Here is a 24,286-nt window from a genome sequence, read left to right as displayed (position 1 = left end):
ACAAAAATAAAAATAATAAATTAGCTTTGCAAACAACGAAACACGGCAAAAGATAGGGAAACACTGATTTGCCAGCACGTGGCTTTCTCCAGACAATGATTTTTCTGAGAAGGGGATGGTATACCAACAGCATATAGCTTTCTCGTTCTAACTCATTATGGAAACCGACCGTCGACACATTCATAACTTTCGAGTGCGAATGAGCCCAAATGTTATCCTCTATACCTGCCCTTCTTGGAATTGCAAAACTGACGGTCACTCACAAATAATAGATATTTTACCGCAAATTTATATTTTAAACCGTTATACGATTTCGAAATTGACTCGAAACAAATTTTACCTATGTATAATCATTAATTACAGGATTACATAAAATGTGGGTCTATTAAAGGTAGTAGTTAAAAAGTTACAGTGAAAAACAAATTCTTGGGGTACTTTTTGGCCCCCTTTTCGCCCAGGAAGGGTTAACCCTGAATAAACTAAAATTTAAATTTAAAATTTAATCTACGAATACCAAGAGCTTAACAATAATCAATTTATTATTTTAAAAAAATGCTGATTTTATGGCCCTGAAAAAAAATGTATGAGGGGGGGCGGCAATTTTAAGGATTACCCCGGGCGGCACATACCCTAGCTACGCCACTGCCAAGACTACAGTATTTATGCAAAGCAATACGTTTTAAGTGTGAAGTATTTAGATTTCCCATTACCCAACTCATTTTCGGTTGATGCTTATAGTTTTCTCTGGAATATGATGGACGAAGAGTTTTAGAACTCATCTTAGATCTACGAATTGTGGGTATAAGAGGAGATCAAAAATATGTTTTTTAGTCCACCCACAGGGGAGTGCAATTAAAAATACATAAGAACCACAAAATCAATATTATATATTCATAAAAAAACTTATGCTAATACATTCACTTTTGTTTCAATTTCTTTTGATTATTTACAGCAGTTTTTTTACTACCGCTGCATTTTCTACAACACAACATGAACGTGTACATTATCAATAATATTGGAATCAATAACACTAAATAAACGTCTAGCAATAATGAAGAATATCGTGGCAGTCTTGGAGGATTCAAATGCTTGGCTCCATTCGTACGAATAACATGTTCTACGTGGAATCCAAGATGCTGCCTAGGCTTTATTGGCCTGTCATGGTAGAGCTCGTGTAGATTTTTAGCATTTTGAGCATATCTGAAATTAAAAAAATATTTGTTATAAAATTTATTTTAACTAACAACAAAACGTATACATTTTATATTAATCCAGGTATATATTATAACTGTCTGTTTACATAACATACAACAATACTTTTTAACAGTATGAATATTTTTTTTATTAATATTACGATGGATATTTGAAAGTGAAGAATAAGGCTAATACTTGTTAAGTTCATCATTCTATATAACTATTGGACCCCACAGAAAAAGGATTACATCGCCATATCTAAGAACGGGCAAAAAGTTTGTAGCCAAATTTATTATGAAATATTTATGGTTACTAATCTTGAGTCCCTAAATTTTCAAGAGATAAAAAAGTAAAAGTCTGGACTTCGAGGTTCTAAAAAATCTGTAAAGAATCAGAAACTCTCTTGTATTTTTTATTTTGTTCCTCTGTGCTATTGAATTATTTTTTCTTTGGATAATAAAAGTTTTCTAGTAATTAATACTAAGATAATTTTTTAATTTTCTTACTTCTTATTGGACAAAACTTCGTTTAACGCCCAATTCAACGAAGAATCCGTAATGTTGAAGAAATCCAAATGTACTCCTTGTCCTCTTATCGCGATTTCTTTAGCATTGTGGAATTGATCTCCAAATACCGGTATTGCCAACAGCGGTACTCCAAAGTGCGTCGCTTCTGTGCAACTCAATAAACCAGCATGTGTAATAAACAATTTCACTTTAGGATGATCTGAAATAAAACAAAACATTCAGTATGCAATAATATTTTAAAAGATAGTTTATTTTTAAAGATGTTTTACTCAAAATTCCTGTTTGTGGGAGCCAACTTCTTATGATTACGTTCTTTGGCATGTTTGGTATGTCCTTTTCGAACTTCCAAATCACAGTTTCTTTAAGGGCTGCAAAGCTTTTCAGTAATGTATCTCTTAGTTCATCGCTCATTTCACTGGCTTGCAAGTTGCTACCCATGCTAAAGAAAATTACCCCATTTTTAGCCGAGTCCAATATTTTTTTAATATCCTACAATTAAATGTTAATTATTTACTTTATACTTCTGGTTTGATACTCTTTATATTATATTAAGCATTTGAAATTTATGAGATGTAATGATGTTCTTTTTATTTGTGATATTTCTATTAAGTTATAATATAAAAATAAAATATATATTTCGATATTAAATAAATAAGTACCCGATGAAATACGACAAAAAATCTACAATTCTCTCCCCTTCTGATTTTAAGCCGCAGAAGATTAAAAATTAATTTTTTTGGTGTAACTCTGTGTTTCGCGAAAATCACGCGACAAAAAATGACCTGTCGATTAAGTGGTAAATGAATTCTGTTCCAGATTTCAATATAATAAATTTATATAAATTATTCACTTGCTAAAAAAATCTGTCTTAAAGATATAAAATAGCAAAGCTCTGTGGAGGTATCTGACAATATACTGTTTGATGACAATCTTTAATTTGTCAAATCGCTACAATCTGTTATTAAGTAACGAAAGTACACAAATTAATTAGTTTAGTATGTATCAAGTTAATAAAGTATCTGTATCTATCTGAATTTTAAATGTTACTACTTACAGCTGGTAATGGCTCAGGATCTTTAATATGGTATCCACCAATTTCAATCGTATTTGGTAACAATGGTCGAACAACTCCAATCGATGGATGTGAATTAACAAGAGTTGATGCTACAGTGTCCTTCAATTGACTGTAAGGAACCGTTTCTGATTCCTTAGGGAAGTATTGATTATAAACTGCTTCTTGGGTTCTTCCAATCATAAACCTAAAAAAAACGATTTTAATAATTACTTCTAAGAGGAATTACAATTAGTTGTTATTAAAATTATAATTATAATTAACATAAAACATACGTTCCCATGGCATCTTGCATTAGAGCCATTAAAAAATTAACGACCCTTTGTTTTAAAGACATTTCGGTTGAAAATGTCGTAAAAACATTTGGAACTGTCGCGATCTCTAAAGGGTTATCCGTTAATACAGCTAACCATGACATGAGACTCAATGAAGATAAGACAATCGTAGGACACTTGTACTTAAGTCCAAAACTGAAAGGTAACGATAAATGAAAAACATATGTATAAGATAAACTTAGTAATATTTGTATACCCTAATAAAGCCTCATTTATAAAGTATTCCATAATGAAGGCGTCGAATTTTTCATCTTTGTTGTCAATAACTTTTTTAACTCCTTCGTCGTTAAATATGCCATTTGATATCATAGGAACTAATCCGTTCAACATTTCAAATAATTCATAAGTTGTCATGTTCACCATTGCAAAGCCCGAAAAGTTGTTATCTAATAATTTAAAAAAATAAATTAATGTTAATAGTAAAGCATTTAAAACCAACATGGCGCAAAACCCCATAGCAAAAATAATGTCGTCTTTTTAATAAAACAAAAAAATATTTATTTTTATTTTAGTGATTAAAAATAAAACGTTATTTTTAAAATATTTCTAAAATTTGTATAGAAATAAAGCAATTTTAATAATTTTAAGAATTAATTTACAGTAACGTTTTTCGTAGGTTATTTAGAGACAATACATGCAAACCGACCCCATGACATGGAATGGCTTGTGAGTAGTAAATTTACTGTGATTCATAATCAGGTAGATTCATGCGATACATTATTAGATTATTATTGCTGGTAATTGTTTCATATTATAACTATAGAATTTTTGATCAAAAAACAAATATCTTGAGAGTTTCATACCTTTGGTAGATAACAATGAAGGTACATACAGATCCCTAAATTTGGGCTTATCAGCTTTATAAGCACTGATTAGAGTTATCTGTAAATAAAAGTAAATATTATATAATTTATAAAATAATTTTGTAGGTACATATAATAAACAAAAATTACCTCATGACCTCGTTCTTCAAGCACGTCTACAACACCTCTGCAAAGATTATAATGACTTCGTGAAGGTAGAGAACACATTACCAGTATTTTATATCCCGAGCATAGAGACGATAGAGACAAGAGGGCAAATATGCCAAGGAGCATTTTGCCTGAAAGCTCCATTTTGAAGTTTCAAACTGAAATATAAATATATTTTAAGTAAAACACAAGTGATGCCAGTATTTTTTTCGACCTGGAAACACCTGAAAATTTGTTTGAATCCGAGGTTATAATTTAAAGCATCAATATACGTAATTAAACTATCAATATAACTACATAAATCATTATAAAAAATGTATTGATTTTGTATTGAATAAGAAGTTCAATAAGTGTGAATCAATTTATATTTACAATTGTGTTGTTTCTCATAACATTTTTTATTTTAGACACTTTAAGACAATATCATTGGCATTAGCCACTACAAACTGAATAGAAAATGTCTTGCATAAAATGAAAAATATTAATTATCTTAAAAGGTAAAAAATAATAATAATGAACTATCGAATATTCATTAAAAAAGTAACCTAAATTACAAAATGTAATTTTAATTATTTTTTTATAGCTATATAGTGCCTATAGATAATATAGTTTATTATTAATAAAAAATGTCATTTGTAAAGAACTAAAGTACAAAGAACTGCCTAAAAGCAATAATTAAGGTGTTGTATGAAAAAATTTAAAAAATTCGCCTAATAGATTATAACGCGTAAGAATAATATCATATTATATAAAATCAGAGAGTATTTAGTTTTAAGTATATAATTTTAGATTAAAATAGAATACATATATATAAATATATATATACATAAATATGTAAGTACCAAAAAATAACCATTATTATAATTATCTATAAGTATCAAAAAGCATATTCTATCTGTAGCATATTTTTTTTACATATCTAATCATCGTGACTTGATATACTTGATATACAATAGATACAACTAGGATACAAATACATACACGATCCGTAATCTCCATATTTTCTGTAAGAAAAAGGGGTACTTCACTTCACTTGAATTCCAGACAACGGAGCTGTATTTGAAGACACTACGAACTAGCGTATTGTACAGAACGCAAATCCCTAATAAATTTTGTAAGTGGTACATGTTCACCATAACGAATCCAAACATCCTAGATGCTTTATTGCAAACTTTGGTAATGAAATATCAAGTTAAATAAAAAACATATGAAAAAATCACACAAAAAGATTTTAAATTTATAATTTAAATATGGTGTATTATAAGTTTTAATTTTCACATTGTATATTAAAGTACTATAAAATAACAAAATACATTTTATTGTACAAAAGTTTTACACATTTATTGCCACAAGAATGAGACTTTTAAATTCAAAATATAACGTGTTATAAAATATAAATTATGCTTTATAATTATATATATATATATATATATATATATATATATATATATATATATATATATATATATATATATATATATATATATATATATATATATATATATATATATATATATATATATATATATATATATATATATATATATATATGTATGTATAATTATTATATCTGTAACAATAATAGTATTATTATTTGTTTATTTTTTATTATTAGAATACGGAGAATATTTCAAAATTATGAATCAAATGAAAATTGTTTATTTTTTTCAAATATATAATAAAACATACAATTTTCACCGCAGTGTTTCAATATCCGCAATTTAATCCTAATATATATTTGCAAGAACAACGTGTCTGCAACATTATAGGCTAACTGTTTTTTGCAAAGATGGACTAGGATTGCTACGACGAAAAGAAAAAAAGCATTAGGTCTGATTCAGCACATTAGTGTAGAATAAAGGCGAAACGTTACATACTTGTATAAGGTACGATCATTTATTGATGAGGATATTTTTATTAAAAACTTTATGTATATACAGTAGTTTCCCGATTATCCGAACTTACGGCGGGGAGAGATAAGATTCCCTATCGAGTTCGACGGTTTACCGTTACATTCTAATTAGAATCCAATACTATTTGCATCTCAGCCATACACCGTGGGGGTGTTACCCTGCGATTCTAAAGGTATATTTACCATTTTATTTTTATTATATAATAATGCTTTATTTTGTAATAAATACAGATATTTTATTTCTTTTGTATACAACAATAATAGGAACACAGTTAATGACTGTAATAATTATATTTATTTAAAATATCTCTTAAATTCTGCGCAAAATTAAAAAAATCAGATACGTAAGTAGCAAAATTATAGAATGAAGTAAGTGGTATTGTAGGTTAATCAAATTTAATCATTTAACATTCCAGGACTGACGCCGATCCTCTATAAATAAGAGTGTGAGGGGTGTCGCATGCAACGAAGAAAGAGATAAAGCATGCTAGTTCGTGTAACGGTACTTCGTCCAGACGACATGGGAATCTTATGAAGCAATCCGAACTATGGTTTTATCTCATTATTTCTGAAGAAAATATTTGGTTTTGATTTATTTGCAGGTAAATTTTAATGATTTTCTAATACCAGCTTGAATTTTCCTAAGAATTCCCATTAATCGATGCACTCCAATTGTGCACTCCAATACAAAAATCAGTGCCATGTTGTGATTAATGCGATTGATAATTTCTTCTTCTTCATTCTCAGCCTCATTTTCTTTTACTCGAAATAAATTGGAAATAATAGCTGCATCACTCTTTAATAAAAAACATGGATCACATGAATAATATTCCAACTATTCCTTAATATTTTCCCTGCTGACATTTTCAAAGCCATGTAAATTTACTATTAGCTCACATAGTTAAGATATTTTATTTGTTTTAGGCTCGATTGAATCCAAAATATCACTTTCCACATTTGGTAGAATTTACTCCATGCACGGATAATCCGCACACGGATAATTGAGTTGCATTAACCACAGCATTAGAATCCCATTGATTTTCATCTTCGATTATTTGGTCAAATTCTACTATTGTAATTCCATCGTGCAGTTGCATCGGAGCAGTTGCAGGAAAACGTTACAAAAAATAAAAAGATAAAAATCATAATATATATTCGAAAAAACGCCTGCACCGTATTACATCATTAGCGTAAGCATAACAGTATAAAAATATAGAGTTAGGACAAATATCTTGAATATTTTGTAGTCAATTGTGCTCTCCAGACATTACAGTCGCTCCATCATAAGTATGAGTAGTTAATTTTTCTGTACATCCAAATTTCGCCTAGGTATTATAAATATGATAAAAAATAATATCAGCTGTTTTATTGGGACATCGATAAATCTGAAAATCTTTCATGAATGATCATTCCCGTCTACGTTTGTATGGCCTTTAGGTAACATAAGTCACGAAAAAGATTTCACACCTGCCCGGCTATTGGTATGGGAAGTCGGCAGCTTTCACTGCGAGACATGAAAACCGAACGGCCAGAGAAATGGACAGATTCAAAACGTCAACCGCATGAACGTTTGATGACGGGCGACTGTAAACACGCACGTTCATGGCGCACGCGTATCAACTGAGTATGACCAGTTAGCCCATCCAGCTTTGCAGTCGGCTTTTGCCGCTCCCTCGGTATGGTTGTTTATAGCCAATTTTCTGAGCGATTACGTTTCATTATTACGTAAATTTAAAAAATGAATAAATGATCAAATATTTTATTTATATATGTATATATATATATATATATATATATATATATATATATATATATATATATATATATATATATATATATATATATATCTCCGTAACACTACATGATTAAACCCAACACAAGTACGTAAACATAGATTAGATCTAAAGATAGTTTTTGATAAAAAATACTTAGTATCTTTGGTCTTCAGTAGGGATTCCAATCCCGGGATCCCGGGATTCCGAACGATTTTCAATACCCGATGAGTCCCGGGATTATAAAACATAATCCCGAATTTTTCGGATTGGTTGATTTATCAAGCACAATCGAATTATTATTGACAATATCGTTATATTTCGTGTACAAACTTGCGCGAGTTGCACGTGTCATCTGTGAATCTTTGAGGCTGTGAGTCTAAACGTGCTTTTTCAGCAGCAGGCTGCTTAGGAACCAAAATCAGATCAAGGCTAAATGATAAAACACTTGATGCTTTGATGTTACTTCGTGAGTTTTATTCAAAATAATGTTTTCAATTAATTGTCTATGAATGTACATAGGTATGTACATACATTGTCAAAAGTTCATTTTTTTCTTCTCAAATAAATATATAAGACCTTCCCTTTTTTATTTTTATTATATTATTTTTTATTTTAAGTCCAAGACTAAAATTATACGTACTTTATACATTGTACGTTATAAAAAACAGATGTAAAAATATATTGTATTATTCATTTTAAATTATTTTTATCGATAAAATAGCATGAAAATTATCCAGGGACTGGTCCCGGGATCCCGGGATCGACTAATTGCAATACCGAAATCCCGGGATCAAAATTTTGGCCCGGGATTGGAATCCCTAGTCTTCAGTCTACACTACTTGTTGAGCTTTGTTTATTTAATATATATATATATATATATATATATATATATATATATATATATATATATATATATATATAAATATATATATATATATATATATATATATATATATATATATATATATATTTATATATATATATATATATATATATATATATATATATATATATATATATATATATATATTATTTTTACGAGGACAATGATTTTTATATATATATATAAAGATCATTGTCCTCGTAAAAATAATGTAATAATATATATAAATATTTTATTATTTCTACAAGGACAATGATCTTGCTTTTTATTATCTATATATTTAATGTTCTATTAATTATTACTGGTATTTAATTGTGTGTTTATCACAATAATCATACACTTTTTTTAAATTTTATTTATAAATTAAAGCAAAGTAAAGTAAAGGTGCACTGTGCACAATTTTTTTTATGTCAGTAAAAGTAAGGAAGAGTCGTTAGTTGTCCACATTTTTGTATTGCCCTCCTCCATAGAAGATTTTGTTTTTCACCCCTTTCGGTAGGAAGGTCAATGACAAAATGGTGACCGTTGGGTAGTTTTTTTTTGATCAGTTTACCATTGAGCGCTAAAGCAGTTCACGAACGGCAGTTTTAGATGGCAATCACGAATGTACGTGTTAATATTTCTCAAAGCGACACATTTCCCTAATTTTTCTGATTTATGGCAGCTACGATGCTGTCTCGTCATAAAGAAGCCCCCGTTACCATAGACGTTTAAAACCTTTTGTACATCACGTATCGAGGTTTATGATGTAATATAAGCTTGTAGTATGAATGAATTATTAATTTATTTTATTATTTACTTTAAAAAATAATATATAGTATGAATTAAAAAATAATATAATAAATGTTACAAATTAAAGCAGATTTTTGTAGCCGATATTAAATAGATCAATGTGCAATGTCAGCTTATTAAGGAGCCGGATGGCGACAGCCATTAGTAAATCGGTTAGTGAGAACGTGATTCTCGAAGACGTTAGGTAATTCCTCGAAAATAGTTTGATTGTCAACTTCAGTAGATTGAAGAAATAGTTTGAAGCATATACAGCGAATAATCAAATATCCCGGTAAAAATGTATAATAACAACATTTTCTGAATTTTGAGGAATTATTTGGTTATTAGGGGATTCGAAATTATAGATCCCGATTCAAGAATGCTGTGAACTGAAATCTTATAGAAGACACAAATAACATATGGATCATCAAAATGAAATGCGTTTCTCATAACAAAGCTGGAAGACAGTAAACGAATGCTCTTTTCTATAGATAATCTAAATCATTCTGTAGAGAGAACAAGTCCGTAACAAATCGACAACCGGCTAACATCTACGATAACTTAAATAACTGGAGAATAGCCGAGTAAAACCACCTGAGCAACCGTGGTCTGACATTTTTTTTGACATTGTTTTTCTTAAAATCCGTATATACGACGTCTACTTGAATTACCAAATCAGATCATCGATTATATATTATATTATATAACTAAACAAATATAAGTTACAATAAATAATATGGTATTTAACAGTGAGTTCATAGTTTTATTATTAGCTGATATCTCAAATGTGTACGGAAACACGACCACGTCGAGCGTTCCTAAATTATGTCAATCTCAATTGCCATTGTAAAACCAAAATACATCTACCATGAGAAGATTAGATGTGGCACAGCATACATTCGCATCTATCCAATACGCAGTATTTGAGCAATTGTGATGCATAATGGCGCCAAGAAGGTGTATTCAACTCATACGAAAACTGCTTGAATCAAAAATCGACATACTTGAGAAGTACTGATCTAGCATAAAATAACCAATTTTTTATGGTTTATATCAGGTACTTTCAGGTACATTTCAAAACATCTTCTTAACAAAATACGATTCATAAATGTAACGTATTTGTTCAAGCGCTTGTTCGTTGTAAATTATGTTAGTTGTACAATTATAACAATTTAAATTATAATGCCTAGTTATTAAACTTGATCTCAAGTCACCATGGGCGTATTATATATAAATTTGACCGTGAAATAAATTAACAACCAACCTTGAGCTTGGACGAGTGATGACAACTTGCTCGTATCAGTGTTTGACACAAACTGAACTACGTAACGAGTCTTATGGTTATCTTTTGTAGATAATGTGGAGTATGCAGTGGTGGAGGTATCATTTTTGCAATAATTTGCTTTATTTTTTTAGGTCCAGCAAATTTAAAACATGTTAATTAAATAGTTTTATATAATATAGTAATATTTTAATATTTAATTTAAATTTTAAAATGCAATATTGTTCTAATATGTTACCAATTAGTACCAAAAATGTTATTTTGTGACCAATTTTAAAGCAAGAATCCACTTAAGTTTGATTATCAAATGGATAACAATGTGCTTCATTGCACAAGTGGTAACCGATTTATGTGCTTTATTTTAATAAGACTATTTTAATAATTCATGGGTTCGATGGCACTGTGCGCCTTGTATAATAACCTAATACGCGGTACTCTTGAGCATGCTTTATTGATCTAATTACCAAATTAAGCAACGGACACATTTTTATTAAAAAGGGTCCAATAAGGGTAATATAAGATTTGCTGGGTTATGATTCTTTGGAGTCGCGTCAACGAGTGTATTTAAAAAAAGTACATTTTCAAGTTGCTGGAAATAAATATACACATTACATCGAATTGGAAAATCTTTCGATGGCTATAATTATATCGCTGATATGATATGATGCAGCCTTAAATAAGCCATTGAATAACATTGGTGCTAATTGGTAATATATGAGAGGATCACTACTAACATTTTTTTTTTAAAAACACATTTTATTCAATCCTCAATAGAATATATTTTAATAAATACCTTAAGGTCATCGGCAATATCATTTAATAAGCAGAATGAATGTGAATGGAATAGGATTACAACCTTGAGGAATTTCCGATGTAACATTGTATTCAGACATTGTACAGTTGTGTAGCACATAATAAATATATTGACGACTATTTACAAATACATTCAATTTATTATATTGATTTACAAGCCAATATAATCTTGGTAATGTGAAATTAATACGTTATTTGGAATAATCATTATTGTTAAAACATAAATGTTATTGACACATATATTTGGTGGATAATATTATATTAACCATACAAATTAATTTAAATCAGTTCATTACGCTATTTTTAAATATATATAGAAAATAAAAATCAAATTTAAAATAAAGTTTAAAATTGTTTAATAAAAATCTAACTGAAGTAAAATTTTTTAAGTAATGTATTTTTTAAACCTTCTAGTTATTTATGAATAATAAAATAATGTTTTGACTAGATATGATAGTTATGATGAATTGATTGTACTTAAAATTTCTAACAAGTATTTATCATTCAGGTATCTTGAAAATATTAAGTGTCTCGTAATTGTAACTTTTTCAAAAATATTAATGCAGAAAGCAAATTACACATATAAAAATAAATAGGGAAACGTCATACTAAAAACAGTGAATTTTATTATTACAGCTAACAATTAATAAATTTATGTTATTTTTACAAAAAATATATTAACTAATATATTTATCCCTGAGATTAGAAAAATCTATAAAAATCTAATTAATCGTAATCGATAAGAAGCAAAATAATATAATATCAAGACATTTGGGTTTTAAACCCAGGTCTTTCAGATAATTATTATTGATTTATATTGCTGATTCATCGTGCAAGATAATTATTATTATATTAATTATATTATATAATTGATCTTTAATCCATATCGCCTTATATCGTCTGGCAAATAACAAAATATTGATATCAAAGAAAATTTTAGCAATATTATTATTGAGCATGCTACCACTAATACCTAACATTTTGAGTTAAAACTGAAGCACTTTATGTGACATGTTATTTTATGTTAATATCCAGATAAATTTGATCTGCTTGTTATCCATTTAATAAATTCAATATGTACGAATTGATTCAATAAAAAAATTGGCATAATTATTTGTTCTAACTCAGTCTAAAACTAGACACTAAGTTAAAGTCAATAGTATGATATATTATTTTTATCGCCATTTTAAAATTATATAATTAGATAACTTCATGCCAGTAGATAATAATGTGTCGAATATAATAATATTTAAAAGACTAGTAATAAAATATATAATATAAATAATAAACATGGTAGAATATCATTAACTACAGCTGATTTCGCAATATTTAAAGATAAATATCGTTGATGCTTAGATATAAAAGAGTTATTTATTATTTTTGTATTAATAATTTTATAAAGAGTAATTAAAAAAATATAAATAATTTTAGTATAAAAAATGTATTTGATTAAATTAAATAAAATATGTTCACTCTGTATTAACATTTAAATTGATTTCTGATTTATATTAGTTGATTATATGACATTATATGTGATTTATGTTTATTATTATTATTATGAATATGTGTACATAATTTAATTTTTTTTCTGTTAATAGTTGCAATCTGACAGGCGTAAGCTCAATGCGTTACAACGGCGTAAATCTGTACCAACTCGATAAGTCAATTATAAATAATAATTACCTACAAATAAATATTAACTATAAATTTTTATTTGTAATGTAATATAATTTTGCGCATTTTTTATAAATAAAAATTCAATTACTACTGCCGGGGCTCGAACCCGCAACCTTAGAGTTATTAGTCTGACACGATTTTGTAAAATATAATTATTTATTGCAAAATATTTTTTTAATGTCTGTCCCTGTTAACTTTTACCTATAAATATTAACTTAAAAAAACTATATTACGATTTAAAAAAAATATATAAAATGGGTACCGGAATCATTATTTTCTCAGGTCCTGAATTTGCTCTCGGTGGCCCTGATAAAAACCATATATAAGTCAGAACATAGTGGAGTTCAATTAAAAAAATATAAAAACTGTAAAAATAATATTATGTATTTTTATTGATAAAAAACTTAAGTTAATGCATTCACTTTTGTTTCAATTTCTTTTGATTACTAACAATAGTTTTCTTACTACAGCAGCATTTTTTACAACACAACATGGACACGAACATTATCAATAATATTGGAAGCAATAAAACTAAATAAACGTCCAGCAATAACGAAGAATATCGTGGCAGTCTTGGAGGATTCAAGTGCTTGGCTCCATTCGTACGAATAACATGTTCCACGTGGAATCCAAGATGCTGTCTAGGCTTTATTGGTCTGTCATGGTAGATATCGTGTAATTTCTTAGCACTTTGAGCATATCTGAAATTAGAAAAATATTTATTATAAAAACTATAATTAGTAAAGACAAAGTATATAAATTTTAATCTGAATTTGATTTATATGTACACCCAATTCTCTTTTTGCACAGGAAATATGTTCCAGAGGCTAATGTGCAAATAAAGATAAGGTGATTTTTTAATTTTCTTACTTCTTGTTAGATAAAACTTCGTTTAACGCCCAATTCAATGAAGAATCCGTAATGTTAAAGAAGTCCAAATGTACTCCTTGTCCTCTGATCGCGATTTCTTTAGCATTGTGGAATTGATCTCCAAATACCGGTATTGCCAACAGCGGTACTCCAAAGTGTGTCGCTTCTGTGCAACTCAATAAACCACCATGTGTAATAAACAATTTCACTTTAGGATGATCTGAAATAAAGCAAATACGTGATGTATTCAGTACGTAATAACATTTTAAAATATAGTTTATTTTTAAAGATGTTTTACTCAAAATTCCTGTTTGTGGAAGCCAACTTCTTATGATTACGTTCTTTGGCTTGTTTGGTAGGTCTTTTTCGAATTTCCATACAACGGTTTCTTTAAGGGTTGCAAAGCTTTTCAATAATGTATCTCGTAGCTCATCGCTCATATCGCTGCTTTTTAAATTACTACCCATGCTGAAGAAAACTACCCCATTTTTAGCAGAGTCCAATATTTCTTGAATATCCTACAATTAAATGTTATTTTTTTACTTTTAGCTTCTGGTTTGATACTTTTTATTTAAAATTTATAAGATGTAATGATATAAATATAAAAAAAAAATTGATAATAAATAAATAAGTACCCAATGAAATCGGAATTCTGATTTTAAGCCGCAGAAGATTGAAAATTAATTTTTATTGGTGTAACTCTGTATTGCGCGAAAATCACGCGGCAAAAAATGACCTGACAATTAAGTGGTAAATGAATTCTGTTCCAGATTTCAATATGATTTTATTAGACGCGCACTTTTATTATTAAATATGTTTTATTCATATTTACATAGTATATTTTATTCAATTATTAATTTGCATTTTTTTATAACAGAACACAATAGAACATATTTTGATATTTGCAATCATCTTTGACATTAACGGATATTAAATAAATCACCTACCTGTTTAAAATATTTTTAGTGGCCATAGTTGCATTTTTTTTAAAGAAATTTATATAGCATGCAATTTTGTATGAATTGTACACTTGATATAAAATAGCAGAGCTTTAAAATATAATTCTGTGGTATCTGACAAAATACTGTTTGAGGACAATCTTTAATTTGTTAAGTCTTTTCAATCTGTTACTAAGTAACGAAAGTACACCAATTAATTAGTTTAGAAAGTATCGATTTAATACAGTATGTGTATCTATCTGAATTTTAAATGTTATTACTTACAGCTGGTAATGGCTCAGGATCTTTAATATGGTATCCACCAATTTCAATCGTATTTGGTAATAATGGTCGAACAACTCCAATCGATGGATGTGAATTAACAAGCGTTGATGCTATAGTGTCCTTCAATTTACTGTAAGGAACAGTTTCAGATTCCTTGGGGAAGTATTGATTATAAACTGTTTCTTGTGTTCTTCCAAAGATAAACCTAACATGATTTTAATTATTACTTGTAAGAGGCATAACAATTATTTATTATACAAAATTAATTTAAAATTATTCTTAAAACATACTTTCCCATGACGTCTTGCATTAATGCCATTAAAGTATTGATGACCCTTTGTAATAAAGACATTTCAGCTGAGAATGTCGTGAAAACATTTGGAACCGTCGCTATCGCTAAAGGGTTATCCGTTAATACGGCTAACCATGACATGAGACTCACTGGAGATAGCACAATCGTAGGACAGTTGTACTTTAGCCCAAATCTAAAATTTTAAAGTAACGATTAATAAAAAAACATATTTATAGGATGAATTTAATCATATTTGTATACCCTAATAAAGCGTCGTTTATAAAGTATTCCATAATAAAGGCGTCGAATTTTTCAGCTTTGTTGTCAATAACTTTTTTAACTCCTTCATCGTTGAATACGCCACTTGATATCCTAGGAACCAATCCGTTCAACAATTGCAACAAATTATAAGTTGTCATGTTCACCAATGCAAAGCCCGTGAAGTCTTGATCTAATAAGTTTTAAAATTAAAATAAATTGAATAGTCATGCATTAGAACAGTAGGGGCACAACAAATATTAAATATTTTTTTTATTTTAATGATTTTTATATCATATGTATTTTTTATATAGGTGTTGCATTGATCAAAATATTTGTTAAAAAGAGCAAGATCTGGAGAATAAGGTGGATGAGAAAAACATTCCAGATATGCGATTCATCGAAGGAAAAGTTTACCGATTCTACAATTGATTATTAAAAACCATGAAATGTCATAAATTAAATTTTAATCAGATTATTTTTTATTAACAGTATCATATTATTACGATGGCAATGAAATAAATATTTGACGGTAATTTTACAAGGTTTACGAAATATGTATTTAACGTTATTGCTACGTAAAAATAAAATAAAGATCAAAATGTGTTAAATTTTTAGTGATGTTCAAATCATGTAGATTCATGCGATATATTCTTAAATTATTATTTGTATTTTAAAATTTTTGTAGATTATTTTTTATTATAATTCTATTTTTTAATTGAAAATCTTGAGAGTTCCATACCTTTGGTAGCCAACAATGTAGGTACATAAAGATCCCTAAATTTGGGCTTATCAGCTTTATATCCACTAATTAGAGTTATCTGCAAATATAAGTAAATATTATTTAATATAATCTGCTTGGTTATAAAATAATTTTGTAGGTACATATAATAAACAAAAATTACCTCATGACCTCGTTCTTCAAGCACGTCTACAACACCTCTGCAAAGATTATAATGACTTCGTGAAGGCAGAGCACACATTATCAATATTTTATATCCTGTGCATAGAAATGATAGAGACAGGAGGGCAAATATGCCAAGGAGCATTTTGCCTGAAAGCTCCATCTTGAAATTTCAAACTGAAAAATAAATATATTTTAGTAAAACTCAAGATTGGAATTTGAAAAATATATATACAATACCGGTAATGCATTACAGACATGATTGTTTTTTTTCTAGAAATGATCGCATAATCATATAAACCGCATGTAATATGTCAAATATAGTAATAATAAAATTTGACATGTTGTGTGGTTTAAATGGCAATGACAAGGCAGATGTAGGTGTATTTAAAAGTCATTGTCTAATGAGTGCTTCACTGATAAAGATCGTCTTATAAAACTAAATATAATAAATCAGTGCTTTATCGGGCTTCTAAAATGATATATCACGATCCGACATGTATGATAGCACTAGAATCAAAGTCAGATATGTAAACTTCTGGCTTTAAGTGATAAACGCATAACAATGTGAAATTGTTACATTTTTTTATATTTATATTGATAATGAATGTTGGCAGTTTGTGGTACAAATTATAATGTTATTTATTATGTTTATTGTTTTAAACATCACTGTTGGAACTCCTATTTTTTGTCATGAGCCGTGCTGGTGTACTAGTACAGTGTTCTTCAACCTGGTGGTCAGCAAGAAATTATTGCCGGTCCATGCAAACTTTCACAAGATTCGTGGAATCGCCAGAAACCGAATGTTATGCCTGTAGTACACTACTGGTAGTTGTCCAAACCGAAGTTACAACTGAAGTCGGTCGAGACCTACGACTTCGAGTAAGCGATCACTGTCGCAAATTTCATATGCCGTCCGGACGGCGGCTTCTGTCACGTATAGCCGGCATATTTGCGCGTGATCGAAAAATGTGCCAAATAATCGCAATTTTTAAATTGTCATAATATTAAAATTACGCTACTGATAATTATAACAGTTTGTGTGGGCACTCACCAATACAATATCAGTGAAAACTTTTCGGTCGTGAATATTCAATTTACGCAAAATCTTTGTCGGCTTTTGCAAAATGCCATAAGGTATAAAAATTATGCTTCAGAATACGAACACCACATCTGTGACTATCCTAGAATTTGTCGCCATCGATTCTAAATAAGAATCGTTATGGTGTGACATTTATATAATCCGATCTAGGAAAATACATAAGGATATTCGAAACGATTTTTTTTAACAAAATCAAGAACTGCTAATTATTTAATTTTGTATGAAAAAAAATATAATAACGATATATGTTATAAATATATACTATCAAAAATATAATTAATCCCTTTTGGTGCCCTAAAATATTCAAAGATGTCAGTAAGGGTGTTGAAGTCCCCGATAAGCATGTGGTATTATAACTTGACCACGTGACCACGATGCAGCGCTCGTCATGTGTGTTAACCATAGGACGCCTACGCGCATACTGAAATTGAACCGAGTTACTCGTTCTATCTCAGTTTGCGAAAAACCAGATCATTATCTCTCTCACTCTCGTCACTTAACACGCGAGAGAGCGAAAGGGGAAGTATCTCACCGCTCGCGCTCGAAAAAGCAGCTCCGACTTCGGTCCCTTTGCCGACAATGTTCGGAAGCGCTTGAAGCTGTCCAAGTCGACTGAATAACCCTCACTTTACCACCCGTTCTCGGTAACCTCAGACAACTTCCGAGAGACTTTAGAGCGGGCAGAACCGAGCTCACTATATTCTCCGTCCTTGGCCAACCTTGGCCAACTTCCAGAGAGTGTAGCGCAGGCATTAGAATTGCAAAAAGTCGCCTGTCAACAACGTTTATTTATTCGCGGTCGTGTTTTTACAAGCTTTATTTTTAATATTGTGTTGTCTAATTTAAAAAATTGAGTGATTTCTTTGCTAAAATTATAATCATTACAATATGGATAAAAAAAAGACAATCAGCAAAACCTTTTAAACTTCTTTAGTAGAGGCAATGAAAACTAGTAATAAGCCACTGGTTACAAATTTTTATGAAAGTGAAGATCTACATAAGAAACACCTATGGATAAATAATCCCTTTTTAGAAATCGTGAAAAAAAAACGCTGATCAAATTATCTTCTGATGACACTCTAGTGTCCAAACATAAAATATACTCATTATCACAATTCTAGATATCTCTCGATAAAGAATATCTATCTCTGAGTTATAAAGCTATCAAATTCTTGGTAGTTTTTTCAACTTCATATTTGCGTGAAAAGACTTTTTCGTCTATGTCAATAATGTCACCAAACAGATTAGTTCAGCGCTTTGTCTTTCAGAAACAATGCTGCAACAATGTATATAAAATTTGCTTGCAAAAAAGCAGTAGTAGATGTCGCACTAACAAAAATTTAGCATTTAAATGAAATTTTATCTAACATTGATTTTTATTTTGGGTTGATGCCGGTCCGTGAAATATTTTTCCGCGGATGTAAAAAGGTTGAAGAGCACTGTACTAGTAGATAGTACAGTGTATCGACAAGTTTGTATTAATAGTATCCTTATCGATATATTATTGAACCCAACAAAAGTACGATAAACAAGATTTAATATAATGATAGTTTTTGATAACAAATACTAAGGATCTTTGGCCTTCAGTCTACGCTGCTGGTTGAGCTTTGACCAAGTATTTGTTGTTTTAGAGTTTTTCTTTACAAGGACAATGCTCTTGCTTTTTATCTGCGTGTCTAACGTTCTGTTAATTATTACTGGTATTTTTATTTTTTACCACTATTTTTTATATATTTACCACAATTATATTACGCTTATTTGATTTTGATTTGAAAATATAATTATAGTCAAGTGGATTGAAAGTGCGCTGTGCAAAAAAAATGTTTTCATGAACGAGAGGCGAAAAATAGATCTTTAATCTGCAAGCTATTGTGTGTGAATGTCAGTAGAAGTGTCAGAAAATGGATCTAAAAGTGTGTCTTTGGTTTCATGCGTTCTAGTATACCCATGGCCTCCTCTATAGGAGATTTTGTTTTCCGCACCTTACGGTAGGATTTTTTGTAATTTTTTTGTGACAGATTACCGACTGGTAATTTTGTCAAATGGAAAATTCACCGACCCCGCAATAAATAAAAATAAAAATTATAATAAAAATAAAAATTATCTAGTATCTTTCTAAAGATACTAGATATTTTTTTTAGAATCTACATAATGTTTAATTCTAATAGCTGATACTAATATAGTATTTTAATACTTGCAATCGAGATTATATTTTACGATTTAAAAATAATCATAAATACAAGTTTGAAATGTAATATCATAATCCTTATAATGAATGGATAATTCACATAAAATGTTAATATATTTTTGGCAAAAATATTTACTGAACTATAAAATTTGTCCAAAAACAAATATGCCCAAATACAATTTTGTTTTATGTTAAAAAAATTGGAACTCTCAAAAACTTTTAAGTAAAATAGTCGATATAAACTGGCAGTCATTTTATATGATCTGCTTTTATCTATATAATGTTTTCCTGTATTATGTAGGTTTTTTTTTGTATACCAATTACACATGTGTTGCCTTGTAACACATTGATTTTATTATTTTATTACTACACTTACGTAATCAGATATTTATCAAATCCATTTATTTTATTCAATTACCAATGCGTTATATTATCAGTAAGAAAAAATTATAAGAGCGTTTCATATTATTGTTTATTTAGCAATATCATCTAGGAAATTTTGCCAAACAATTCGATAAATAAAACTTGATCAAACAATAAAAAGATAAAACGAGAATAGTTCACAGAATTATGAATTAAACATATGTAAAGGCAATGATAAAAATAATTAATCGGCCGGCGATGAAACGTCCTAGACCATTATTTTATCGTTTAATTTTAAATTTCGTTGAAATTAGATTAAAAATTTCGGAAATTAAAAAAAAATGTATTTAACGGATAAAATGACCAATTAATAAATAAATACGTTTACTGACGTTTTATGAATAAATCATCGGCGATCAATAGAATGGCCGTTTTGGATTGCAAACTTTAATGCACTTTCTTAAAGCGTTTGCAATGTTTTATTTTACTTTGACTTTAATTTAATCTGCAAAGTGTTTTATTACAGTGTTGTCACAAAGAAGTCGTTTTTTTGTCATAGACGATAAAACTCGTCTTAACAGGGTTTATGATTTAACCTTTTGAGGAGTATCGCCGTACATGTACGGCGGTCGATCTTTCACTGTTTTGACGTACCCCAGATAGTTATATATTTACAAATATAACTGAAGAAATAATAAATATTTATATAATATATTGTTTTTAAAGAAAATAATACAAATACATTTTAAAATACGAAATAAATAAACATAACAAAAAATATTTTACAACAATTTTATAAAAAATATTAAATGCCTCTGTATTAATATATAAAAAAAATACAAAACCGAATAATATATAATAAATATATAAAATAAATTAACGAAAATTATACTATAAAACAGTTAATTTTTTTTTTCGTTTTGCTGTTCCAACCCAAACCTAACCAAATGAAAGTTCTGAAACTAATTATAATTTTAGAACTTTCATTAGGCCAAGCACAAAATACAAACTTAGCCAACTCATCTTCCAGAGGAAAATATGTGGAAGAATAAGTACAGACACATCGCATCTCATATATTGCTCCATATTTTCTACACTATATTTTAAAAATATGGTAGCTATCCTTACTGATATTACAACGGATTATAATATAAGAAAGCTAATCAAAGTATATTCAAACCGAATTTTGGTCAATAGGAGAGCGCAAAAAACAATTATCCCTTCTCAGAAGGCAAAAATTCACGTCAAAAGCAATAAAATCGTGCCGTCGCCGTCGCAGTGTGAACGCTCGGTAACGAGCGTTCCCACTGCGACGGCGACGGCACGATTTTATTGCTTTTGACGTGAATTTTTGCCTTCTGAGAAGGGATAATTGTTTTTTGCGCTCTCCTATTGGGCAAAATTCGGTTTACATGTGCTTTATTCGATTCTCACTAATATTACTATAAAAAGCTCTCACTAATTCTCACTAATATTACTATAAAAAATACAAATAAACGCTTGATAATCGAGCATTTTCGCCAAGATCTGACCTGAACTGGAAGTTCACTATATGGCAACACTGAGCAGCAAAGAAAAAACGACTAATTATGAGTAGATATTTTTAATACATAATTAAAATATTTCGCATAAAATATGATTTTAGAAAAATGTCGCAACGGTGGCTTTGTTTTATATTTATTTGTAGCATGAAAATGGGTTAGCTCGTACCTATTAGTATTTATTCAAGAAATTATATTACGATATTAATAAATATAAAATGCCATTTTTGTCATGAGGCCCGGAATTATTGTTTTTCTAGGGTCCGGGTTCGCTTTCGGCGGCCCTGATCACTGCAATTGGTCTATAGTTCTTTCTGAAAAACTTCTCACCGTTTTTATGCATTTCCAAAGGTCAGAGAAATTGATAATAAAATAAAAAATATGTTTTAGAAGAGCAGCGAGACTGACTTCGCAACCCTTCAAAATTAAACAGGGAACCAAATGCGTCTTTAGTTTCTCAAAACCGTATATTCTAAACGCGCAGTTTCTTTGATGGACTGAATACCAAGATTAAGAAGAAAGAAGCGACTGAACGAAAGCCGTCAGCAATATTTTGTGAACCGTCAAAAATTATATCAGATCATACGTTTACATATTACATTTAGTGGTCAAAACTAAACAAATATAAGTCATAATGAATAATACAGTATTTAACGGTGAGTTCATTTTAACCATAGTTTTAGCTGTTATCTCAAAAGTACAATGAGTACGGAAACATGACCACGTTAAGCGTTCCTAAAACACGTTGACCTTAATTGCCATTGTAAAATAAAAAATCATATACCTATGTGGCATGAGATCATTAAAGATGGCACAGCATACATTCGCATCTATCCAATACGCAGTATTTGATCAATTATGGCATAATGGCGCCAGGAAGGTGTATTCAACTCATACGAAACCTGTATGAATTAAAAAAACACCATACTTGGGAAGCACTGATTTAGCATAACAGAACCTATAACCGGTTTTTGTAGAGCTTCAATTTTTTTCTCGCTTAAAGCAGGTACTTCGATGGTCAATGCTCAAGTGAGACGGTTCGACACCTCTGCTTAACAGAATACATAATCGCAGAACAAATAAGATTCACAAGTTCATTGTAAATTATATTAGTTGTAGAATTATAGCAATTAAAATTCTAATGACTAGTTATTAAACTTGGTCTCGAGCCACAGTTTGGTTTGACCATGGTTGTATTATACAATACATTTGGCCGTGAAATATGTTAACAACCAACCTTGAGCTTGGAAGAGTGATGACTACTTGCACGTATCGGTGTTTGACACAAACTAAATTACGGAACGCTAGTTAATGTGATGGTCATCTTTTGTAGGTAATTTGGAGTAGGCAGTGGTGGGAGTAGGTAAATAAAATTGATTTGCATCATTTCCGCATTGATTTTCTATAAAATTTCAAGGTCAAGTAACCCTTTATTATGATCTTGATTTTCAACATGCAATATTATCGTGATGTGAGTTATTGGTTCATGATGCAAGGAATCAATGTTGTATTGTTCAATGAATACGTAAATGAAAATACTATATAATTTTACTAATATAAATATTAAATATATTTTTTAATACGGTAACTATCAAGTTATGTCAACTTAAAATATGTTTAGGTTGAAAAAAATAGATTAGTTAAAAATAAGTAATTAATTCACAATATATACTTCTAATTGTAGATAGCAAATGTCGATAAGCTAAGTCAAACATTTAACGAGCAATAATATATGTATTGCATTGTGTATGTGAATTGATGATGCATGATGATATAAGTCTTCTAGATGTTGCAATGTGTTCAATGCCACGACGTAAGTAAATAAAAAAATATAGGTGTATTTAATATGTTATTATTAAATATATTCAATAATTGCTGCATCTCTTGCACTAAATTCTTAATTAGAGAAATTTCGACATCGAGGAAGATTAATACTGTTAATACTAATCTGTCGTTATTATTTCATTATATTTAGAGCTGATACTGTTAATTTTATAATTTATAGCCATCTGTCCAAGAAAAAACATTTAATATTTTAAGTACCAGTGATAATGCTTAACAATAAATTGGACGCACGGTTTGAATTATTTCACTACACCTTGTATGTGATAAGCTTGAAGTGATGAAAGTATCTATTTTCTGCAAGAATATAGAGAAATTTTCTTTTTCTTATTTTTTGTTATTCGGGATTTAACACCATTTATTTTGCAACGAATAACTTGAAGAGAAATATTATTTCCCCCTAGTTGTATTCAGTCATGAGCTCTATGAAACATTAGTTATCTTCACAATAATTCTAATGTTTATGTTTTTATTAAATCTTCTGTTGTAAC

At 29.3% G+C, this 24,286-nt stretch overlaps 1 protein-coding gene across 1 annotated transcript; it reads right to left on the bottom strand.

Annotated features, from left to right (window-relative positions):
* Nucleotides 1-867: 867 nt before the first annotated feature.
* On the bottom strand, nucleotides 868-23,244 carry LOC148230107 (uncharacterized). Its single transcript, XM_088196976.1, has 17 exons — nucleotides 23,191-23,244; nucleotides 16,761-16,936; nucleotides 16,598-16,676; nucleotides 15,859-16,048; nucleotides 15,596-15,790; nucleotides 15,306-15,510; nucleotides 14,381-14,600; nucleotides 14,083-14,302; nucleotides 13,635-13,913; nucleotides 4,082-4,253; nucleotides 3,932-4,010; nucleotides 3,325-3,514; nucleotides 3,069-3,263; nucleotides 2,776-2,980; nucleotides 1,991-2,210; nucleotides 1,701-1,920; nucleotides 868-1,200 (listed from the first exon to the last, which is right to left on the bottom strand). Exons 2-17 carry the CDS (start codon nucleotides 16,920-16,922, stop codon nucleotides 918-920), a joined length of 3,114 nt encoding a protein of 1,037 aa, XP_088053102.1. The 5' UTR covers nucleotides 16,923-16,936; nucleotides 23,191-23,244; the 3' UTR covers nucleotides 868-917.
* Nucleotides 23,245-24,286: the final 1,042 nt, after the last annotated feature.

Source organism: Plectrocnemia conspersa, unplaced genomic scaffold (assembly GCF_051122295.1).
Source record: "Plectrocnemia conspersa isolate PC_06_02 unplaced genomic scaffold, ASM5112229v1 ptg000011l, whole genome shotgun sequence".
NCBI classification, from domain to species: domain Eukaryota; kingdom Metazoa; phylum Arthropoda; class Insecta; order Trichoptera; family Polycentropodidae; genus Plectrocnemia; species Plectrocnemia conspersa.
The sequence above is the reverse complement of the archived record's forward strand: the minus strand, read 5'-3'. Positions and strand labels throughout refer to the sequence as shown.

Coding starts and splice junctions, on each gene's coding strand:
- LOC148230107 (XM_088196976.1), bottom strand. CDS start 16,922: ATGGAGCTTTCAGGCAAAATGCTCCTTGGCATATTTGCCCTCCTGTCT. Junction 16,049..16,597: donor TACATTGTTGGCTACCAAAG/GTATGGAACTCT, acceptor AAAACTTATTAG/ATCAAGACTTCACGGGCTTT. Junction 3,515..3,931: donor TTCATTGTTATCTACCAAAG/GTATGAAACTCT, acceptor TTAAATTATTAG/ATAACAACTTTTCGGGCTTT.